This window comes from Nesoenas mayeri (assembly GCF_963082525.1).
Source record: "Nesoenas mayeri genome assembly, chromosome: 2".
Taxonomy (NCBI): domain Eukaryota; kingdom Metazoa; phylum Chordata; class Aves; order Columbiformes; family Columbidae; genus Nesoenas; species Nesoenas mayeri.
In genome coordinates this window covers 101554286-101576503 of record NC_137543.1, presented here as the reverse complement: position 1 = coordinate 101576503, position 22218 = coordinate 101554286, and the positions used below count along the sequence as shown (strand labels likewise).

The following is a 22218-nucleotide window of genomic DNA, read 5'->3' as shown; positions in this document are numbered from 1 at the left end:
TTTACAGATGTGTATATTACATATTTTCCTGTTCTTTAATTATTTTTTAAAGACTTAATTCAAAACTTCAAGAAAAGTTAAACTTTACCTACCTAAGAAAGCTCCAAAAGACACTCTGCCTATGCCTGTTTCACAAAGAGGGAGAATGAAAATGAAAGGATAGATCTATAGACAATACGGAAGTTATGTGAAAAAAGCACCCCAACAAATAGGTTAGCTACACAAAAAGCAATGAAAAGATGTTAGTAGCATTAACTGGAATATTATTGCCTTTCACATAACAATGAGAACATTTTAAACATCAATTTAACCAAACCAATTTGAAAATACAGAGATTTTATATTGGTCATGTTTGAAGGTTGTAAGTAAGTAGGCAGTTTTCTTATAAAGTATAATTTACTGTATAAACAACTTGATCAGAACTGTTTTAATGTGAATGAAAATTCGATTCAGAAAATGAAGAAATGCTTTACTGCTCCAACTTTACTCATTAAAATACTTTGCATATTAGATTTCAACGTATCAAACTATATGGTTTTAGGCTATGCCTGCTTAAACATACTAAAAGCCTATGTAACATATTGTAGAGCCATGCCTAATAAGGTCATTGTGTGCAATTAGCTCAGAAACCTAAGAATTTATTTACTTCCATGAGTCAGAGCTGTAGAGCAGTATCAAATATTTTTGTCTTTCTAATTTGAGTGCCATGTCATACTTGTAATATAATTTCTTTAGGAACAGATGATGCTTGTAAGTAACATCATTGAAAGAAACAGTTTATTTGCAGATGAAGTCAAGCACTACTGGACTGGATTGTTTTCCCTGATACATGGCAGTTGATTTATACCTTGAACTGTAAACCATCACTTAGGTTTATACTACATGACACGCACAAAAAAAAGGGTCCTTCCCCCCAGTTACAATGTGAGAGACTAAACAGGAGTAAAGTGTTAAGCAGAAGTGAGACTAACTGAAATGCATTTTTTCAGATTAACTAATGAATAAAATACATCTTTATGGAAGCTCATGAAATGTCAGCCTTTTCAGTACTCTTAAAGATGAAAAATACGGAAGTTCACAGGCTACAGGAAACTGTGCAACCATTGATGTACTCAGATGCTGAACTTGTGAAGCAAATAAAAGAGGATGGTAAAGCACTCGCCTTCACAGAAAGGTTTGCAGGAAACAAGGTCCCTGCAGTTTTTACACATCTGTGAACACCACCTAAAGGTGCTTCTCACTGAGCAGCACCTACAGAGGATGGAAGGACTGGCTGTCAGCACTACTAAAGGCTTACAAAGGTGAAACAGCAAGTTCTGCTTTATGAAGTCCCTGGGAGTTTGGACAGAAGACCCAATACCTGTATCTGTTCTTGCTTGTTCCTTCCATGTGTAAGCTGGCTGTGGAGATTTAGGAATTAATCCAGTAATCTCTATCAAAGAGTCTGTGCATCAGTGTCAGAGAAAAGAAAAAAGTTTTCTAGCAAACCTGAAATAATGTACAAGTACCAAGAGCCCAGCAGTGTTGTTTCTTCATTAAAGTTTGGCCCCTGAGAAATTTGGGAAGTAAGAGAACACCTTGGACAGGCAGTGAAACATTTACTGATTTACTGAACACTTGGGACATGAGAGAGTGAAAGCAGAGCTGTGAGACTCCTAGGAACTACCATATAACATTTAATTCTGCTATGACAAGTGACAATTGAAGAAGGGCAACTCCTTACTCATCAGCTCCTGGAAAACAGAGAGACTGCCATAGAAGTTTTTACTGAAGTATAATTTGATATAAGAGGAAACGTATTATTTTGATGTTCAGATTCTTGACTGTTAAGATCTGCAATTAAAACCTGTTCTTTCATGTTGTGAACAATTAGAACCTTAAGAAACAGTGTGGCATACTGCAATTTAAAGCAAAGCTTAATGTAACTATGAAACAATGACTTATGTAAAGTATCTATACTAATAGCCTTCTGCCTCACCCTCTAGCAATACTTCAGCTCTTTCAAGCTCATGGCTTAGATCTAATGAGGTGCACTTGGTCCGGCATAATTAATCATTCACCAGCTCAGTGAATGATCCTGATTTTTAGAAATCATATCTATTTCAATAGTGCAAAACTCAAAGTCAATTTAAGGTACGCAGTTCGGACTGTCAATATTAGATCAAGGATGGGAAAAGCATGCGCAGTTTGAGTAAAATTTATCAGCTAGTTAAATCATACTAACAGGAATAAAGGCTGTTCAAATTCTACGAGAAAAGGATAAGAAAATATTTAAACCCAACATTAATTAAACCTGATTTCAACTCAGTCATTTCTTACGGAGAAAGCTGTATTTCACAAAGCATAACATCACCTATTCTTAACCAAAAAAAAAAAAAAGCGCACAGTTCTTTGCTAAAATACTTTTACTATTACTCACCAAAGTATTCATTCAGAAATGCAAGAGAGGCCACATAGCAGCCAAGACTGAGGAATTCAGCCACCACCATTAACCAGTGCCATGTTCGTATGGTCAGTGCAACCATTAAGAGCTCAGTCAAGATGAGGGCAGTGAAAGAAATGGCAACGACATGTACAAATTCAGATTCAAAAAGCAGCAGGGCTCCATACATCAGAATACCACCTAGGAAAGGCACACAAAGTTAACACCACACCAAGGAACGAAATTTCTCTGTACCAGTTTTTACAACTGCACACTGAACATTTGGTTGCTCACTATGAAAACCTGCTCAGTGTTATTTTTGTAACGTAACAACACTGATCATTCTAAAAGAAGTGATATTTACTGTACTTTGTGCATGTGAAATTAAACAACCAAAGTAAAGCTGTCAAGAAATAAAACTATTAGAAAATTAAACATCTTTTAGTGCAATATATCTGATTAAGTGTTAATTAACCTCATTCTGTCAAGTGCTACAAATAAATGAGATATTGTTGAAAGTGTAATTACTTTTAACTGATTACATAATTCAGATTACCTCAACAGTGCTTCTGTCATTTCATAAAAGAAAACTACTGTGGAAATATACGCAATGTGATAAGAACTCATTAGATTTTTCTGGATTAGCATTTAATTAAAAACATGTCCTTTTTTAGGTGACATGCATCAATACAAATACCAATCCATGCCATGTTTTGAGTAGGCCTGGTGCAGTACAGGAATATCGATTTACGAGCTAAACGGAAAGCAATATATAAAACTGCTGAAGAAATGTTAAGCTTTGGGAATTCAACCTGCAGCTGAAAAACAATATTGCTAATAACAGACAAAAAATTCTCAGTTCAGAAAATCAGGACTTTCTCCTACCTTGGTAAATACTGATTAAAACCCAGATGAGGAAGGTCTTAAATGACAAAGATCTTCCCTAAGAGAAATAAGTGAGAGGACAATTACACACAACTTCAAAAAAAATCTATTCAGTTCATATATTTTTCATAGCTAACCACTAGAGAGGCATTTTACAAGTAAAATAAGCAGCCTTTGAATTGACGCAGGCTAAAAAGGTTCTACTTGTTTTTATGAGTCTTCATTGCAAACTTGTATAGAAATTGCACAAACTCTTAAGTTTGGAGGTAGGACAGTTAAGGCGTTTAACAGCAATGATACTTTAGCTTGCAATGATCCGGCTGGTTTTTCAGAGGGATAATTAAAGTAAAATTAGTTTGTTTTTAATTTAAAATATTTTTATGTCTGTTTTGCAAAAACATAGCCTTCAAGAAAAATAGTATTTTGTACCTACTGATCTAAATGTTGAGCAAAACTGTAGTTACTAGTCACTTCTAAATGTTGGATAAACTATTTGCATTCATCGAATAAATATATGACTCCTGTAAGTTTTCAGCAAACAACTATTACCAAATACATTTTAAATCTTCTTGTGATTGTGAATGTTATAGATTGAAACATACGCATAAATCAAAGAATAAATGCTGTACATATGCATATGACTCTTCCATTCTGTGAGGGTACTAATGAAATATGTCAGAACTGCAGAGCTGAAAGGATGCACACTTAAAAAAAGATAAAATGGCAAACAAAGCAGTTATTTTGGCACGAAGGAGGTGACCACTCGAGAACAGGGAAGAATCAGCACTTTACAAAGAAACGTGCTTCACTGTTACAGAAAGTGATGAGTTAACTCTATTAGTTCAGTGGAGGCTAAAACATATTATTGGGCAGACAGAGTTCATGGCAAGGTGCTAAAGACATTTTCATAATTCTGCGTATAGTCTAGAATGTTGGTGACACACTGAACATATCATACAAGCACAAAGTTATATATTTTTTCTCCTTTGAGTGCCTGCCCATTTTCCTTTGAGTACTGGACACTGCTTCTACCTTAAACCATAGCTCCCAATTAGTGAGATTTGTGAATTAAGAATGAGCTTGAGTTTTGGTTCATCTTTATGGAACTAGAAGGGGCAAGTCACTCCTGCTGCTTTAGGGTATGCTGCGCAATCCAAATCTTATAAATATATATATATATTAGCTGTAATTCCAGAGGAGCTACAGAAACAGTAATACTGGATCAGTGTGTCCTTCAGGGTATGTGGCCACACCTGTCTCTCTGAACCTTGCTAATTTTTTCCTCTTCTTGCACTGGAGCAGGAGTCTGCCAATGACTTCTGCCGAACTATCTTATTATTTTTAAAATCTAAAAAGCATTTTCATCACTAGCAACTCCCAGAAAAGAAACCAACTCCTAGGAATTATAGTCCATGTCAACACGTTTGAATAACACTAGCTGAATAGCATTGGTAGAGATTTGTAGTTAGAGTCCATAATTTGAAAAATTATGTGCAGAAATATGCAGGCTTCATAGTGTCATGAATAAGGCAGCATGACCATAAATTGTTGTAATAAACACTCACAATAAGATTAGTTTCTAATAGTGAAGTCAAATGTGGTCTGTGTAAAGCACATAAATAACTTTTTGTACTACTCATCCTTAATAACTACCTGATCATCTTCTGCACCACACAATGCACTGAACTGTACTCTCCAGTTTCTCCACATTCTTTTTTGTATTCTGAAGAGAATTATTTGGGTTCTACTTATTTACTATTCATCGAGGTGCAATAAAAACTGGGCAAGCTTTTATTCAGCATCTCCAAGAACTGTCATTTAAGCCTAAACAAAAATTTAGCCTGTATTCATCTACCCATCCCGGGCAGTTTCAGAGCGCAGGCTAACTTCTCTCTCTGGAAATAAGATGCTTCCAAGTTCCATCAACAATTTTCCACAGGCAAGCTTACAATTGCTTGTAGCAGGTGTGAGGCCATGCTTTCTGGAGATTAATCATAGGCTGAAATCTCACAAAGAAACTTCTAAGATTCTGAAGAAGAGAAAGAAAGAACCAAGATCTCCAAGAGATGAAAAAAATTCTCCTAGACTAACATAACTATTAGCTAATTTAACACAACTGAAAAGACAAAGTTTGGACCTTTTTTGTCTACAGTCTACTTTTAAATTTTTAGACACATCTTGAACAAATCTACTATCCCTAAAAAGACTACCTGCTTCTGCCTTGGATCGTAACTTTTCTAGCTGACAGCTTAAGATGGAGCAGAAGGATTTTTTAAAAACTTAGGGAAACTTATGAGTCTTGAGATTTGTTTCACTTTTGTGGGTAAAGAAATTATACACTTTTTTTGCTTGCATGTATGTGCAAACACACAGAAAGCTGTGTCTACAGCTGAGTCAGTTACAATATTTCAGTTACCAATATCTGTTATTTAAAAAGAGCCAGCTTTTGAAGAGGCCAGTAACAATTCCTGGGGGTTCAGGGAAAGAAAATATAAGGCAAACAAAAACTATAAATTAATCTGCCAGCTAAAAAGAAAAAAAGAAGCTATGAAATAGTAAGCATAAATAACTACGGATCAGAGATTCTGGGGCCATACTGAAAGCAACTTTTACATCAACATACCTTCATGTTTGAATTATTTCAGTCCAATCAATGGTAATTTAACAAATGTATTAATAAAATCAAGTGGAACATTTGGTACCATGTATTATTTTCATAGTACAAAATTCTACACTACGTTAGTTGTGCATCCATCTTGCATGGAATACATTAAGAAAGTGACTGTAAGAATTCCCAGTTTTGCACAGCAGAGATTTCAGCATTTCTTCATATCTGAGCATTGAAGACATTCATACCTTTGTGAGATCCTTATAAAGTTCTGGATATAGCAGTGCCATTTCTGGCTTCACATCCTGATCCAATACTAGAGAGAAGACTGGAAACATAGTATATATGGTTGCATATCTAGGTGAAAGGAAAGCACATAAATTGCCATTTTTGTACGGTATCACAGAATCACAGAATCTAAGGGATTGGAAGGGACCTCAAAAGATCATCTAGTCCAATCCCCCTGCCAGAGCAGGAACACCTGGATGAGGTTACACAGGAAGGTGTCCAGGCAGGTCTTGAATGCCTCCAGAGTAGGAGAATCCACAACCTCCCTGGGCAGCCTATTCCAGTGTCCTGTCACCCTCACTGAGAAGAAGTTTCTTCTCAAATTTAAGTGGAACCTCTTTTGTTACAGTTTGAACCCATTACCCCTTGTCCTATCATTGGTTGTCACCGAGAAGAGCCTGGCTCCATCCTTGTGACACTCACCCTTTATATATTTGTTAATGAGGTCACCCCTCAGTCTCTTATTTTCCAAGCTAAAGAGACCCAGCTCCCTCAGCCTTTCCTCATAAGTGAGATGCTCCACTCCCTTAATCACCTTCCTTACCCTGTGCTGGACTCTCTCCAGCAGTTCCCTGTCCTTCTTGAACTGAGTGGCCCAGAACTCGACACAATATTCCAGATGTGGTCTCACCAGGGCAGAGTAAAGAGGGAGGAGAAGCCCTCTCGACCTACTAACCACCCCCTTTCTAATACACCCTAGGATGCCACTGGCCTTCTTGGCCACAAGAGCACAGCGTTGGCTCATGGTCACCCTGCTGTCCACCAGGACACCCAAGCCCCTTTCCCCTACACTGCTCTCTAATAGGTCATTCCCCAACCTATACTGGAACCTGGGCTTGTTCCTACCCAGATGCAAGACTCTACACTTGCCTTTGTTATATATCATTAAATTTTTCCCCACCCAACTCTCCAGCCTGTCCAGGTCTCACTGGATGGCAGTACAGCCTTCTGGCGTGTCAGCCACTCCTCCCAGCTTGGTGTCATCAGCAAACTTGCTGATAGGACACTCTATTCCCTCATCCAAGTCACTGATGAATATATTGAATAGTACTGGTCCCAGTACTGACCCTTGAGGGCCTCCATTAGATACAGGCCTCCAACCGGACTCTGCCCCATTGACCACAACTCTCTGGCCTCTTCAGCCCGTTCACAGTCCACCTCACTACCTGATCATCCAAACCACACTTCCTCATTTTAGCTGTGAGGATGCTGTGGGAGACTGTGTCAAATCCTTTACTGAAGTCAAGACAGACCACATCCACCGCTCTGCCATCATCTATCCACCTCGTTATGTCTTCATAAAAGGCTATGAGTTTGGTCAAGCATGACTTCCCCTTGGTGAGGCCATGTTGACTGCCCCTAATCACCCTCTTTTCCTTGATATGCCCTGAGATGGCACCAAGGATAAGTTGTTCCATCAGTTTCCCAGGGATGGAGGTGAGGCTGACCGGTCTATAACTACCTGGGTCCTCCTTCTTGGCCTTTTTGAAGACTGGAGTGACATTTGCTTTCCTCCAGTCCTCAGGCACCTCTCCCATTTCCCAAGACTTGGCAAAGATGATGGAGAGTGGTCCAGCAATGACCTCAGCCAGCTCCTTCAGCACCCGTGGGTGCATCCCATCTGGACCCATGGATTTATGGATGTCCAGATTGCTTAACTACTCCCTAACCCAGTCCTCATCAATCGAGGCAAACTCCTCCATTGTCCCAACTTCTTCTGGGGCCTCAGGGGTACAGGGCTCCTCAGAACAGCCTCCGGCAGTGTAGACAGAGACAAACAAGACATTCAGTAACTCTGCCTTCTCTGTATCTTCTGTCACCAGGGCACCCACCTCGTTCGTCAGTGGGCCTGCACTGCCTCTGGTGTTAGTTTTATCTGCCATGTATTTGAAAAAGCTTTTTCTGTTGTCCTTGACCCCTCTCAGTAGGTTAAATTCTAAGGAGGCTTTAGGTTTCCTAGTTGCCTCCCTACACCCTCTGACAACAGCCTTACATTCTTGCCAAGTGGTGAGCCCCTCCTTCCATGATTTGCAAACTCTCCTCTTCCACTTGAGCTTACCTAGCAGTTCCCTGTTTAACCACACAGGTCTCCTGGCTCCCTTCCTTGACTTCCTACGTGTCAGGATGCTCTGATCTTGAGCCTGGTAGAAGCAGTCCCTGAACACTAACCAACTATCTTGGGCCCCTTTACCTTCAAGCAGCCTTGCCCAAGGGATTTTTCCCTAGCAACTGTTTGAAAAGGCCGAAGTTTGCCCTGCTGAAGTCCAGGGTTGCAATTCTGCTTGCTATTCTGTTCCTGTCACAATGTTTTTAAACTGATCTGTTGAGTTCAATTATTCTTTTTATGTAAGTGAATTAAACTGGTTCTTCTACACACTCCTGAGGCAGCTTACCAGTACAGCTCTACAACTGCAACCTGCTCTTCTGCTTCTGAGAGCTGCCAGTTTTGAGAAGTTACAGAGCTTTTATACATTCAAAACCAGTACTTTTTCTTCTACATATATCACCAAAGTTTATCACCTATTACCACACTCCCTCAGCACTTGCACTTTGGATAACCAGTTCAAGAACCTGACATTTCAAGTCATCCATAGATGATGGCATGAAAACTAGAGAAAAAAACAAGCACTATATTTGAAACATCACGGTATAGGTAGGTAGATGAACAAGAGGCTTAACAGCTGTGTATATGCACGTGCCAGATATATACTTTCAAAAGTACACAACAATTTACAAACATTTTGGAGGGGTCTACTGCCTGCCTCTGCAGGGTCTGGTGTAATCAGACCTTGATTTGACTGATTTAAGTTACTGTTCATCTAAGCTGTTATTGTTTACAAGGAGTATAAAAAGAAGCTCTTAGGCCAGAAGGGGCAGAGAACAGGGACACACATGAATATATGCACGTCTCTCAGCTGTATGACTTGGGGAACCATATTACCAAAGCAGCTTCTGCAACAAGACCAGGGTGCTCCTAATCCCGCATCCATTCACCTGAAGGGAAACCCATGCAGTGGACTTGGGTAGTGCAGCCTCAGAGGAAATGTCATAGTCAGTAGCTTCAGCTTCACTTTGAACAGAAGTATCTGTGATTCTCACTGAGGCTTGTTTGACAATCTGTGGAACAGCTGACACTGATGTGGGAGACTTCTACTGTTTTTACCCCATATATGAAAAAAGTTTTATGGTACCTTCTAAGGCTCTGCAGATCCCTTTCTTTTGAGAACTGATAATGAGGCTTCCCCCCTCACATAGTGCATATTCAACCTAGTTTGACTTTTCTTTGTAGATTCATGCCAGGTTTTGGTAGCATACCAATGATAAATGTGTGAAAAACGCAGCAGACTTCAACTGCGTGATATTATTTTAAAAGTTAGTTTAATATATTGATTACCAGAGATCATAACTTTTGGTTTTGACTTACCCTACCATTAGGAATCCTTGGTACAAGGGAACAGATGCAAAATAGAAGACTGATGAAAATACAGCCTACAAAAGCAGATAATTATATATACATTTTAATATAATTCTATATACAACATATTACAATAAAGACAAAAGATTAAGATTTTGTGACATTTCAAAGACTGACATAGTGGTTTTAACTACTCAGAAAACAAAGTTTTAAATACCTGCATAGTTGAAATAATAAGGCCTCGGTGCATGACAAATTGACCAAGTGCTGCTGATCTTTTGTAACTGTTTCGACCGTGTACCATCAGCAGCCTACCTATGTGTTTAAACTGTGTGATAGAAAAGTCAGCTGCTAGGGACGCTTGTTTTCCCTCCTAGAACAAACGAAAAATATTTCAAATATGGAAACGAGTGTAAGAGATGTGTTTCAAGTTTCAAAATTCTAAGTGACAATTAATGCTAAGTCAAGTTTGCTCCTGCTTCAGAAATCAAACCTGCAACAAGACACACAAGACAATTTCTTGTGCACATCCTAAGACACAGTGGCTGTAACAAATACGTTTAATCACCTATCCAGCTTCTTTCAGGTAAGTTTTACACAGAAATAACGGTAGTGTTTTCTGCTTTTCTTGCTTTTTGGATTTAGAAAGATAAAGCAGAGGACATGAAAAGAAAACATTAGTTTGAAGATGAAGTATTTTAATTATCTTACAGCATACTCTAATTAGAAATGATCAATTCACTACTGTTTAAGAATAGAGCTTCTAATCCCATGTTAGTATACTACGTGCCACGTATTTGACAATGAAACTGTTAATATTACCTTGCCTTCAATTCCAATTCCACAGTCTGCTGCTTGAATCATGCTGACATCATTTCCTCCATCACCTGGAAAATGTCACTGTAATATTCAGTTCTTCAGAGGTTTCACTCTCCTGGCCTTACAGTATTTCAGAAATCTCTTACATACCTTTAAGTTCTTACAACCATTCTATGGATTATGATTAATTACTTCAGCAATCATGACTTTTTCCTCCAGAATAAAGAAGATAACCACACCTTTCTCATGGAATGGCATTTTCTGCTACAGCTACATAACACTTGGCTGTTGCTAAAGAACTCTCCTTGTTTTTGTTTCAACTATTTCTCAATGGTGCCATCTACTGCTTATTACAAATTTTTGCTACTGCAAAGGAAGATCATACCAACAGTTACCTATTGCACATGTGCGTTTTCCAGTGTGGTGCTGTAACAGTTTCACAATATGAGCTTTTTGAGTGGGAGAACATCGGCAGCACACTACAGCAGGACACTGACAAGCCAACTCTACAAATTCATGCTCATAATACTTCAGACAAACCTAAGGAAAAAATACACTTGCATTTACTTACTATTAAATATTACTACATGCAGTCTAACATAAAAACACAGTATAAATAATTCTTTTATGAAGTTTTGCTTGCACAACATCCATCTGGGAGAAAAAAGCCACATTCTCCTAACTGTGGCTTTATTATTTTAAACTGACATTCTCTTTCATTTAGAGAGCCAACATGTTTTGGGGCTAAGAGAGCAAAACTAAAGCACACTACTTACAAATCCCATTCTGTTACCATATAGGAGACCAGAGAACCAATAATATTTGCCCATCTAGAACGCTTATCCTCTAATTAGCACTCAGTGAAAAACAGAAGTATCTCTAAGCACAACATAAAGTATGGGCAAACATTGGACAAATCTTTAAGAGCATGAAGAAACTGATACTTCACTTTTTGAACATAAGCATATAGATAAGTGTAATTTGACAGAAACCAAGTTCTTACCTCAAGTGAGTCCCCAGATATCACCAAGGCACAGTCATGCTTCCTCCTAAAGGCATTTAGTTCTAAGTGAGCCTCTCCTCGAGTGGTAACCTTCAATTAAAAAAACTCCATTCACTTAAAAGATTGTTATACTCTCAATAAAACCAGCTGCCTCAATAAATCAGCTTTTGAGAACTCATACTCAGAAGGCCTTGTTTTTTCAACAAGTGTTCCATCCCAGTGCAAACCCAATATCCATAGGATGTGACCACAAGCCTCAAATCTTGTGGAGTGAAAAGTAATCCTCAAACAAGAAAAATTTATCTAGTCGGCTTAACTGGTTCTTCAACCAAGTAGACCAGGGCTAAAAATTAATGAATTAATGACAATGAAATAACTTAAGTTCAAGCTGACCTGAGTCTTTCTATCTTGGCAGGGCTGGGAGTAGAGGGGGTGGCGGAAAGAGAGACAAAACCCCAAGCAAACCCCAATCCTTTTATTTAATCAGTAAAATCTGTTATTAGAATCATGCAAAATGTTCACATTAATAGTTGCTTCAGTTTGGGTAAGTAGACACCGATGCCAAAAGGCACATAAAAATGCTCACTATTACTAATCCTTTTGGATCTTCCATGAATGTGCAAGCAGGATCAAGTGGTATAATACAAACCAACATAATAGATTTTTTTAATTTACATAATTATTGTTTCAGAAAGGTCCTGCTGTGAAATGCAAAAAATGGTCAAAGGTTACCTAATGGATTTTGGAAGATTTTGACCTAGAACACAAAACACGGAAAATTTTCATTTTAATCAGATTTTGAAGAGACTGGCAGTTTTGTTTGTGTTTTGTTTGTTTGCTTTTTTCAATAAAAGTTCAATACATTTTTAAGCTATCATGCAACACAAAGTTCCAAGAACAGAATAAAACACAAACTCTGATTACATGTCTAATTTGGCTCTGTCAGTACTTTGATTAAATAACTTTTAAAATATATGAATCTTTTTACAATGAACCTGAAGTTTTGTCTTTGGCCCACCACTACTCAGAATCAGATGTAGTCCAAAGATGTTTCTCTCTCCAGAAGGGCTCTACTACTAAACATAACTGAGTTACATCAAAAAGCACCTGCAAACAGAAAAGCCCATGCACACACCCTAATTCAAAATTTTTTCTCCTCTTTTTCCACAATTAAACATGTAAAGAAAAAGTTCCTTGTCTACCAACTGTTAGGAACACCAGATTGCATTGGCCTATTATAATCTGTTTGCATTAAAGCGATTAGGAGATGTCAGCACTTGGAGTGGTAATTGCCTCTCTGTTCTACCTTTCACTTAACAGAGCTATTTTTTTATTTTTAAGTACCTCTAGACAAATGTATCAGGTAATTTCTATACAAAATGAAGAAGCTGATTCTAAGAATAAAAAGGAAGAGCATTAAAATCAAAATGCATTTTTTGGGAAGCGAAAGTAGTAAATAATTTTTTATTTACTAATTTATAACTAAAATAGAAGCATTAAAGTGGCTGGTATTTTCTTACATTAATCCAGTAGTTATTTCTTTGCAACAAATACAGCGACAGAAATAATTCCGTATAAATCCATTTTCTAACTAATTTAAAACTTTGCATACTCTAAGTTAACACAGTTTTATGCTGATTTCTTATTACCAGTCGAGGTAATGAAAATAAAAGTCTGACTCAACTAAATAGATTTTGTTCAGGAAGACTTAATTTGTGGTGTTACAACATGGAAAGGTCAACAAAAATTGATCTAAGTTTTATCAGAAGCATTAATAATTTAATTGCAAATAGTAGTCTGCAGGGCCTAATTTGCCAGTCTGATGCTTCAGAAGAACCTACATTTACATGTAAATTATATTCATATAATTATTTCTGTAGGTGCAAGTGCTTCATTTAGAACAAACACAGACATATGTCTGATCACAGAGCATCAATCAACATCCAGAAAACCTATTTTTGTTTGACTTCAGCAGAGCTGATGCTATGCAAATATAATCAGAATGTATATAAGAAGATATTCAGTTCATCTTTCTAACAACTATCTTAAACAGTCTGTAAATAAAGGGCAAATACACATAATGATATATATATAAAAAAAAAAACACAACAAATTTTCTCATACTGATTTGAACTATGACTATACAGAGGACGTTGGCATCACAGTTTAATTCAGGATTAACCCTGCTTGAATCTAAAGAGTTCTACTAATGAAAATGCTAAAACAAGCAAGAACCATATTCAGATAGCCTAAATTACTGGACACTTTCCTGCTGGCTCAGCACCTCACATAGACCCCTCTCCATTATTATTCAGAGGTGCCTTTACTATGTCTGTCCACCATGTATGTGAAGAGTGTAAAAAGCACGTTGAACCTGGGTCACCTGAACATGGCTACAAACATTTCTCTTGCATACCAACAAATCTAGAAACGAACACCCTTAAAGAAAAACAATGCTTTGTAATTCTACATCCCTAAATAAAGACCTAAGTACCACTCAACCATTATTATGACACTCAGCACAATATATCATAAATTTTCAACAAGCAGACAACTGCTAAGCAAATAAAGCAACATTGTTATTAGCTGTCCTTTAATGAACCAACAAAAAAGTTGGAGTTACACTTACAGGTCTGAAAATGTGAATATCTTGAGTTCTAGACACTAAGTGAGAACTTTTTGCAATGCAAGTTGCTGTCTCCAGCTTATCTCCTGTTAACATCCATATCTGGAAAATAATGTAAAAGTTTAGTCCACTGGACATTAACATGCCCATTCTCGAAATCTAAATGACATCTCTCTCCAACCTTTTTCTGGTACCTTTTGGGATTAGATTAACAGAGAAAATATACTGATAAATGCATTTTAAACTAAAATTCATGAGTAGTTTTTACTGCAGTAACACACAAAGCAGAAAACTGTCTTTACTGCAGGCAGCTCCATGCCCCTTCCCTTCTCACAAGCACCAATGTCTCAATTTACATGAAGACAAGATGAAACTCTGGGGAAACCCAGTGGTGTTAGCTGAACAGCATAGAAGCATACAAGCCTTTCCCTATGGCCCTGGTACTACCTTGATCAAAAGAGTGAGGATGCAGACAGCTACAGGAGAAAGAACATTTGTCAGCAAAATTACGGGACACAGCAGTCTGCGACCCTAGTGAGAATCTATTAGAAAGCAGCTGCCAAGCAACGGGACAGCAGATCCTGGAGGAAGAATTACAGTCCCAAAGCTCAAAAGAGAACCTGCTCACTGACCACACAGAACTGCAACGAAGACATTTCTTACTTTGAATGAACCTGATTACAGACAAACATAATTCAAGTCTTGTTAAAAAAAAAAGATAAAAAACAACCTGTTGTGTCAGCAGTATGTATTTAGTACCTTTATTCCAGCATTTCTTAGCATCTCTAGAGTTGGTCTAACATCTGCTTGCAGCTGATCTTCTACTCCAGTGAGACACAGCAATTCCATTTCTCGCTCCAAACTCTCTACAACAGCAGCAACCTTCAGGTTTCTATCATGTATGCTTAACTTTGCTTGGTTATATCGACTCTGTTTGCAAAAACACAAAACTTCTCAGTTTGCTATGACTCAAAGTATACATTCAGTTATTATATGGATTCATTAGGCTAGATGTTAGTCTTCAAATACCTTTAATGAAGAACAAGATTACAAGATCGAATTTTACTTTATACCCAATATTAGACATGGGTTTTTTGACAAATCAGTTCAAGAGAATGCCTTTTGAACAACTATTAAGAATGAGGCATCACAGAATCTAAGCAGGAACTGCCTTTATCTTTGAGAACAAGTACATGAAAAAAAGATATACAGAATGACCTAAGAAAGGCCATGCTGAAGCTACAGAATTAACCTTCTGAGAAAATACTGTCCAGTCACATAATAAAGCAAGACAGTATTCTACGTATGACTGCAGAAGAATCACTGAAGAATGATATAACCTCTAACATATTGTCTGCCATACATTGACTATTGGTGTTTTAAATATGAATCATGTTTTTGCCACCTAAATAGAACAAAAAAGAGGAATTTTCCCCTTGAAGTAACTAAATATGGTGAAGCACAAGATCATTCTGTCCCTTCATACCTCAAAATCTTGATACTGTTCTTCAGTCAGTGATTTCTTGGCAACAACCAGTGTACGCAGTCCTTCTCGTGCCATATTACCACACTAAATGGACCAAACCACAGAACAGTTATGCAAATATTCAACCATATGAACACATTTACTACTATATGCTAAAAGAGCATATCTGTACCATAACTTTTGGTGTTCCTTTAGACTCTTAGATTATTTTGGAGAAGCCGCAAACAGAACAAGAAGCAATTACATTTCAGGTCCCCCAAATGAAGTCATATGCTACTGGTAAGCCAATTAGATTTCCTCTCCTAGCTTAAAGAAAAACTCTTTTAGGTTGAAGCTTTAAAATAAATTAAAACTATTTGAGGCATGTAACAGAGCTACATGTTCTTTTTCCTCTGAACATACCTCTCATCAGAAAAATATCTACACATTAAAAATAGCCATGGAATAGCATGTCTTAATGAAAAACAAGGCTGTCCAGTGCAAAACACTTATTGATTTGACCTCATAAAGCCAAATAAATTAAACAAGTATTTTACAATTAATTGTGCATCATTATCGCCAAAAGTAATTTTTATGACATTTTGCTCGGTCTTGAGGGAATTTAATTTATTCATGTCCCCAAATAAATCAAACTGCCCTGCAGCAGATATTGATTCATATTGCCAATACCATTATGAACATACATGGTGTAATCATTGTATTAACATATTGTCTGTATGTAGGGTCAAAATAAGATGATTGCTGGTACCTACTAGAGCCACACAGTGAAAATAATTAATCAGTTTTGAAATTGAGTCACTAGCTATTTTACATTTGAAAATATTTTTTGCCACATTTATTAACTTGGCTGCAACCCTTATTAAGCTTTGTAATTCATAATCATACCTCACTGTAGGATTTGATAAAACAAAGGCATTTCCAGATAAATAGGCTTATAGCAGAATACATCTTAGAAGTAATTAGGTTTTATGTGAAAGGTCAGTCAATGAAAAACAAATTTCTTTGTTTTAAGTAGGAACATGTTCTACTATGACTACTAGCTTTGCTTTTCCTGTGGGTTATTCAAGAATAGAAATAATTCTAATCCCTTAAAACCCATTCAGGATATACGTAATTGAACTTCAGCCTCCACTACTGCATTGGCTCAGGTTCTCCTTTAAACCTATTTGAAAAAAAACCTGGTTTTTGTTTGTTTGTTTTTTTTTTTTAATAAAAATTTTTAGTTCTTATAAATTTTGATTTTGTTTCTTACCTCTTCTTCTAACCAATCATTGTACTGTACAATAGTGGACATTGCAACATCTGCACCCTTCATATAAAATGTAATTTCTCCTGAAGATTCATCCTAAAATTGTACAAAAGAAATAGAGGGGAAAAAATAAAATCTGTTTATACAGTCAAAACAATTACCTACAAATAACCTAATCGCTTTTGAAGCAGTCAATAGATTATCATTTATAAAAAGATGAGGTAAGTTGCCAAGAGGCAGGTAAGTTTTATCTGCTGATGTTATGACAACATCTCTGATTCCACTGAGATCCATATTCCCTACTTAATGATAGAAGAAGATGCATTCTAACTGAAGTCTATGTAACATTCTCAGCACCCCTAAGCTGCCCATCTAAGTTCTAATTTATCACTGTTATGCCCCATGTAACTACTGAAGTATTTTGTTTCTCTGGTGGCACATACTATCTAACCCACAACAGAAAGTTTTCTGTGTCTTTCAAATACAGAAGTAATTAAAAGTTCACAAATAACTTAGTGTAAATGCCTGCTACAGATGTTTTAATGATGAAAACCACATTGCATATTCAGAGAACTCATACACAGGCAAATATAATTCAAATCAGGACTTTCTGAGGTATAGTCTGTTGCAGAAGGAATGGATTAGTCTCATCTGCAAGCTTCTTAGTGCCAACCTCACCTAATGAAATGTAGACTTAACCAGTCCTCCTCAGACCTGAGCATGCACATATTCTGCGAGAAGTACCGTTTTCTAAGGCTGATGGCACATCTGGCTTGTCTTCATGAGCAAATAAAAATTGGGATGAGTTTGACACCCCTTTAACTGGGTCTTGGTACTGATCTAACCATCTAACAATACTGTCTGAAGCTGTTCTGCTACAGTGTCTGATTTTAGGCAGGGAGAAGGTAGAAGTATGTGGTGCAGATGACTTAACATTCACAGAGGTTTAAACCTTGCTTTCAGCATGGTGGTGTGGCTTCCTTGTATTTGAGGTTTTCATGATCATTACCACACTCCCAACTGGGCATCTGTCTTGTAAATCTTAGACCCTGTGGGCTGTGCTCTGTATGCATGCCATTTCAGGTATCAGTACTAGGTCTGGAAAAGCAGCAGCACTAGTAATATAGAAAGCTGCTAACCACTATTCTAAGAAATGTCAGCCATTAATTTATCTCTTGAAGAGGCAACATATTTTGTATGAAAGAAAAATGGAAAATTAAATGCAGCAGCAAAGGCTGAGTGTGAAGTAAGGAAATTAACACGCTTCCATGTAAGTGAAGTTTGTCCTTTACAAAGCTCTCTGCAACATCACCTTAGCCTGGTTCTTCTGCAATTGCTTGCCTAGTATCTCGTGTGTACCTGTGTCAAAGGTGTACTTTCCATTTGAAAATCTTGTGAAATGCATTCCCTAAAGGATCAAGTTTCTATTATATTTTATAAAAATAAACATCCAGTTAAAACATTTTTGAGAAATAAAACCCAACGCCTAGAACACACCCCACATTACCCTAACTATGATCCCCATGCGCTTGCTCTCCGAAGTGAAGGGAAAGATCTGCAGAATATAGTAGGTCAGGATATGTCCGCCCGGGGTCTTCAGCTGCACTGAGGTCAGGTCCCTACTGACCAGTGTCAGACCCACACTCTCTGTCCACTGCACCAGGGCAACCTAACGGGGGAAGAAAAGGACAAAAGAGAAATGTTTAAGTGTGAAAGCTCTATTATACCGTTGTATAAATTAGGTGAAAGCCAAACAACTGTTGCTACAGTGAAAGTCTAAACTCTTCCAAGAATCTAGAAAAAAACCCATGAATAGCAGTAGACTGAGTACAAAATCTGAATACAGCAAATGAGTATTTTCTTTCAGAAGCCTACAAAAAAATCTTATGAAGAATATAAAAACTTACTTGAAATTATTTCTGAAAATGAGGTATTTAGAAGATACTGTTCAAAAATAACAGTTCTAATTTTAAAACCCAGATATATATTCAACGATACTTAAAGGACATCCAGTAGAAATGATGTAAAACTAGAATACAATTTCTGTACCAACGACACCACTATGTAAGTAAAAGATTTTGGGAGTATTTCCATATAAAATATTTTATTAGATCCACAATAACATGCAAGTTGAGACACTGTAATATGAAATAGAGAAGAAAAGGATCTTATTTTTAGTTTACTTTGTTCACATGTGTAATTTAATTACTTTGTTTCAACAATAATATAATTGAGTTCTTACGATATCAAATGAGATGAAAACCAAGCTTACAATACAAATCCCACAGCGTGCTTGTAAAAGTCCCTTTTACAAACCCAGAAATGCTACATTATACAATAATAACTATTAGCTACTACTACATGGCATCTTAAATGCATACACTACAGATTCACTTTAAAAAAAAATAAATTACTGTTTTAAAGTGCATGACATCTAGATTCTGCTTTTTCTATGTTATGCTTTGGATAATGCACTAGATATTTTTCTATCACCAGGTGGTTTATTCCTTAAAAAAAAATACTTTAGGAAAACTGCTTTGTTGTTTCTTTATGTACAAGCCATATTCCATATCTGAAGAAGTTTTTGATTAAAAAAAAAAAAATCTCCTCCTCAACTCTATTTTTATTTTTCCAAATGCTAATCATTATTGGAAATCAGATTTTTAAATTACTAGAGAGGTAATTACAATGAAGTTCACATGATTTTTATGGAACCTGCCTCTGCTATTAATCTCCAAAAAAGACAAAAAAAAAAACCAAACCCAACAACAAACAAGCAGTCTGATAAAAGGTATGCAATTAGCAAAATCCCTTGATAAGTTCAATAGACATGATGACCAATGGTCATTAAAAATTTCACCCAAAGCAAGTAAATCTCCAAAGCTTCTTATGAAAATTTAAAATTGAAAAAAAAAACCCCAATTGTATGACCCCCTAAGAAACCCTAGTAGTGTCATCTGTACAGGCATCACCAGAAGAAAATACAGCAAGATGCAGCTACAGAAAAGAACACCCTTTGAAAAGCACCATTTTAAAAATCTTGAAAATCGCAGGAAGACTTTTCAGAGATTTTTCTTCTTCAGTAGAAGTACCACATAAGCTGTAAATGATCCAATACTCCCAAGGTTAATTTTCAATTTTCACAGTGAAAGGTTACTATTACATTCTGACCTGTAAATTGCATCTTTCTACTAATACCCTATCATCTTATTTGCGTCCCTTTGCAACTAGGACTTAAGTGTTCTATATTTGGTGACTCACATCTGTTTAATATTTCATTTCTGCTTGGTTTCACCTACCATCTGAATTAGCATTTTGTAGCACAGTCAGTTTGGATTCTTATACCTGGCTTACACACAACTGCATATATATATATATATATATATATATATATATACACATTATTTTTTTCTTTAGAATTGTTCAGTGCAACTACTACAGCAGAAATAGTCAATAAGGCTCAAAATTCAAACAGATGTCTAAAAGGCAATGGAACAAACATGGAAGCAAGACATTAATTCTCATGATTCAGAATGAACCAGAAGAGCTATATCTTAACAGCATTCAGAACATAGCCATATCTTACCATTAAATATCTGAAGCTTTTAAAATAAACATATATATATATTAAAAAAAAAAGTACTTCACAGATGGCATGAAAATCTAAATTATAAATCTTAACAAATAAATATATACTGAATGGCTAGCTATACAGAGTTCAGAAAAAGGATTCTCAGGTAAGTCTCTGTTCGTAAGGTTTTCCCTCTACAAGTATATTCTCCAATACATTTCTGAAATCTTACATTAAAATAGTCTTGCAATCTAGTGCGCACACATCAAGAGACCCTAAAATGCCAGGTAAATGCTAGGTATGACTGTGGCTTCTACAGAGCTTGACATATTAGGCGCAGTCAGATAAAACAACCAAAGGTTGGATGAACACAAAAGTGTTCGCTGGTGATGCTACCGTTTTGCTTCAGAAAACCTATTCTAATTATAATATTTATTTGTCAATAACCAATTATTTCCTAACACACAAGGATGAAACGTGTCAAGTTTCCTGCATTCAGGTTAGAGACTTATTTGAATATTTTGTGGATCTTGTATGGCTTATCACCAAGCTTTCCTTCTATGGAAATGGGCAGCCCAGGAGACAGAAGTACTTTGGCAGACACAGGGTTGTCCCACTACTGAGACACAGATGTACACCTGAACCCCTTAACTGTGCAGTATACCCAGGACAGGTAATGTAGCTGGAGTCACCAAGAGCTTCTGTGGTGTCTTCCACCCAGTAGCAATCCAAAGTGTAGGGACAACTGTCCACCTCTCACATAAGAAAGTCAAAGAAGCAACTTCCAACCTAAGAATGAAGGTAGCAAATACCTGCATTATGGAATGGAAGAGAAACACCTCTTGTTTAGTGTTTCTTACTCAAAGACCTTTCAGATATTTCTATTTACCACACGTCCATTGCTGAGCTCTGGTTGCTTGTGCTAACAGTATCTCTTCACTAGAGCCCACCTGACTCTCAGAGCTTCCATAGATCACATCCTCATATATCAAACTCTTCAATCATGACAGCTCAGATTTCCTCTCAAATTTGGAAACTTCATAAGGAAACACTTTCAATTGAAGCAGTGATGGCGCAACCCACAACATAACCTACAGCTGTACCTGCACAGGAGGTGGAAGCAGCTTCTTCGAGAAATGTGTGTGTCTTGAGAGGGGCATAAGAAGGGAAACTTCAGAAGCAGTGTTGTTATAGGCAATGGCAGCCCTGCATACTAGTTCCAGGTTTGGGGGACATAATCACCCCATTTTCTTAGTAATGTTCATTTACAGAACCAAATCAAAACAAGCCACTTACAAATATCTTGGGTAGTTTCTAGAAAGTTCTAGAAAGTACAGAAGGTTAAGTGACAATGATGCAGTTACCTATTTTATCAGCCACAAAATCCCATATCAAGCACAGAAGAAAACCCAAATCCATTATTCCTGTTGTAGATTCAGAACTGCATGTTTAATTACACTGATTTTAATATAAAATAAATACTAATAGACATTAAAAAAACCTTAACTTTAGAAAACATGTAAATTGATAGGCCACAAAAACCTTGGTATATTTAATTTTATGGTAAAGCTATTGCATTCTAAGTGATTTTTTTTTTAACTTTGGAGCCAACATTTAAAAATTATTTTTTAAGGAAAAAGTCTCTTCTACAATAAGTTCTCTTAGCCTATGGCTCCCATTTAATAACTCTAATGAAAATAATTATGCAGCAGAAAATGCTACAAATATCTAAGCAGACGAGTAAAAAATCAAAATAAGGTAAATGAGATTGTCTGTAGAAAGCACTGAAAGTATCAGCCATATCTTTATTTACTTTCAACTCTGAGGATGAAAGAGTTAAGTACCT

At 36.8% G+C, this 22218-nt stretch overlaps 1 protein-coding gene across 8 annotated transcripts in view; it reads right to left on the bottom strand.

Annotated features, from left to right (window-relative positions):
• ATP9B (ATPase phospholipid transporting 9B (putative)) overlaps positions 1-22218 on the bottom strand; it is a 167107-nt gene that overhangs the window by 2878 nt on the left and 142011 nt on the right. For 5 of the 8 annotated variants that reach the window (XM_080339199.1, XM_080339204.1, XM_080339198.1 and 2 more), the window contains 13 exons: positions 18309-18470; positions 16805-16897; positions 15553-15636; positions 14826-14996; positions 14070-14168; positions 11441-11530; positions 10833-10977; positions 10441-10505; positions 9836-9991; positions 9628-9692; positions 6164-6272; positions 3308-3365; positions 2420-2623 (listed from right to left, as the gene is read on the bottom strand). In XM_080339199.1, coding sequence (XP_080195325.1) covers positions 2420-2623; positions 3308-3365; positions 6164-6272; positions 9628-9692; positions 9836-9991; positions 10441-10505; positions 10833-10977; positions 11441-11530; positions 14070-14168; positions 14826-14996; positions 15553-15636; positions 16805-16897; positions 18309-18470 — 1501 coding nt within the window. Of the gene's footprint in view, positions 1-92; positions 126-2419; positions 2624-3307; positions 3366-6163; positions 6273-9627; positions 9693-9835; positions 9992-10440; positions 10506-10832; positions 10978-11440; positions 11531-14069; positions 14169-14825; positions 14997-15552; positions 15637-16804; positions 16898-18308; positions 18471-22218 lie in introns of all 8 variants that reach the window. The other 3 variants (XM_080339205.1, XM_080339203.1, XM_080339201.1) reach the window with 3 other exon arrangements.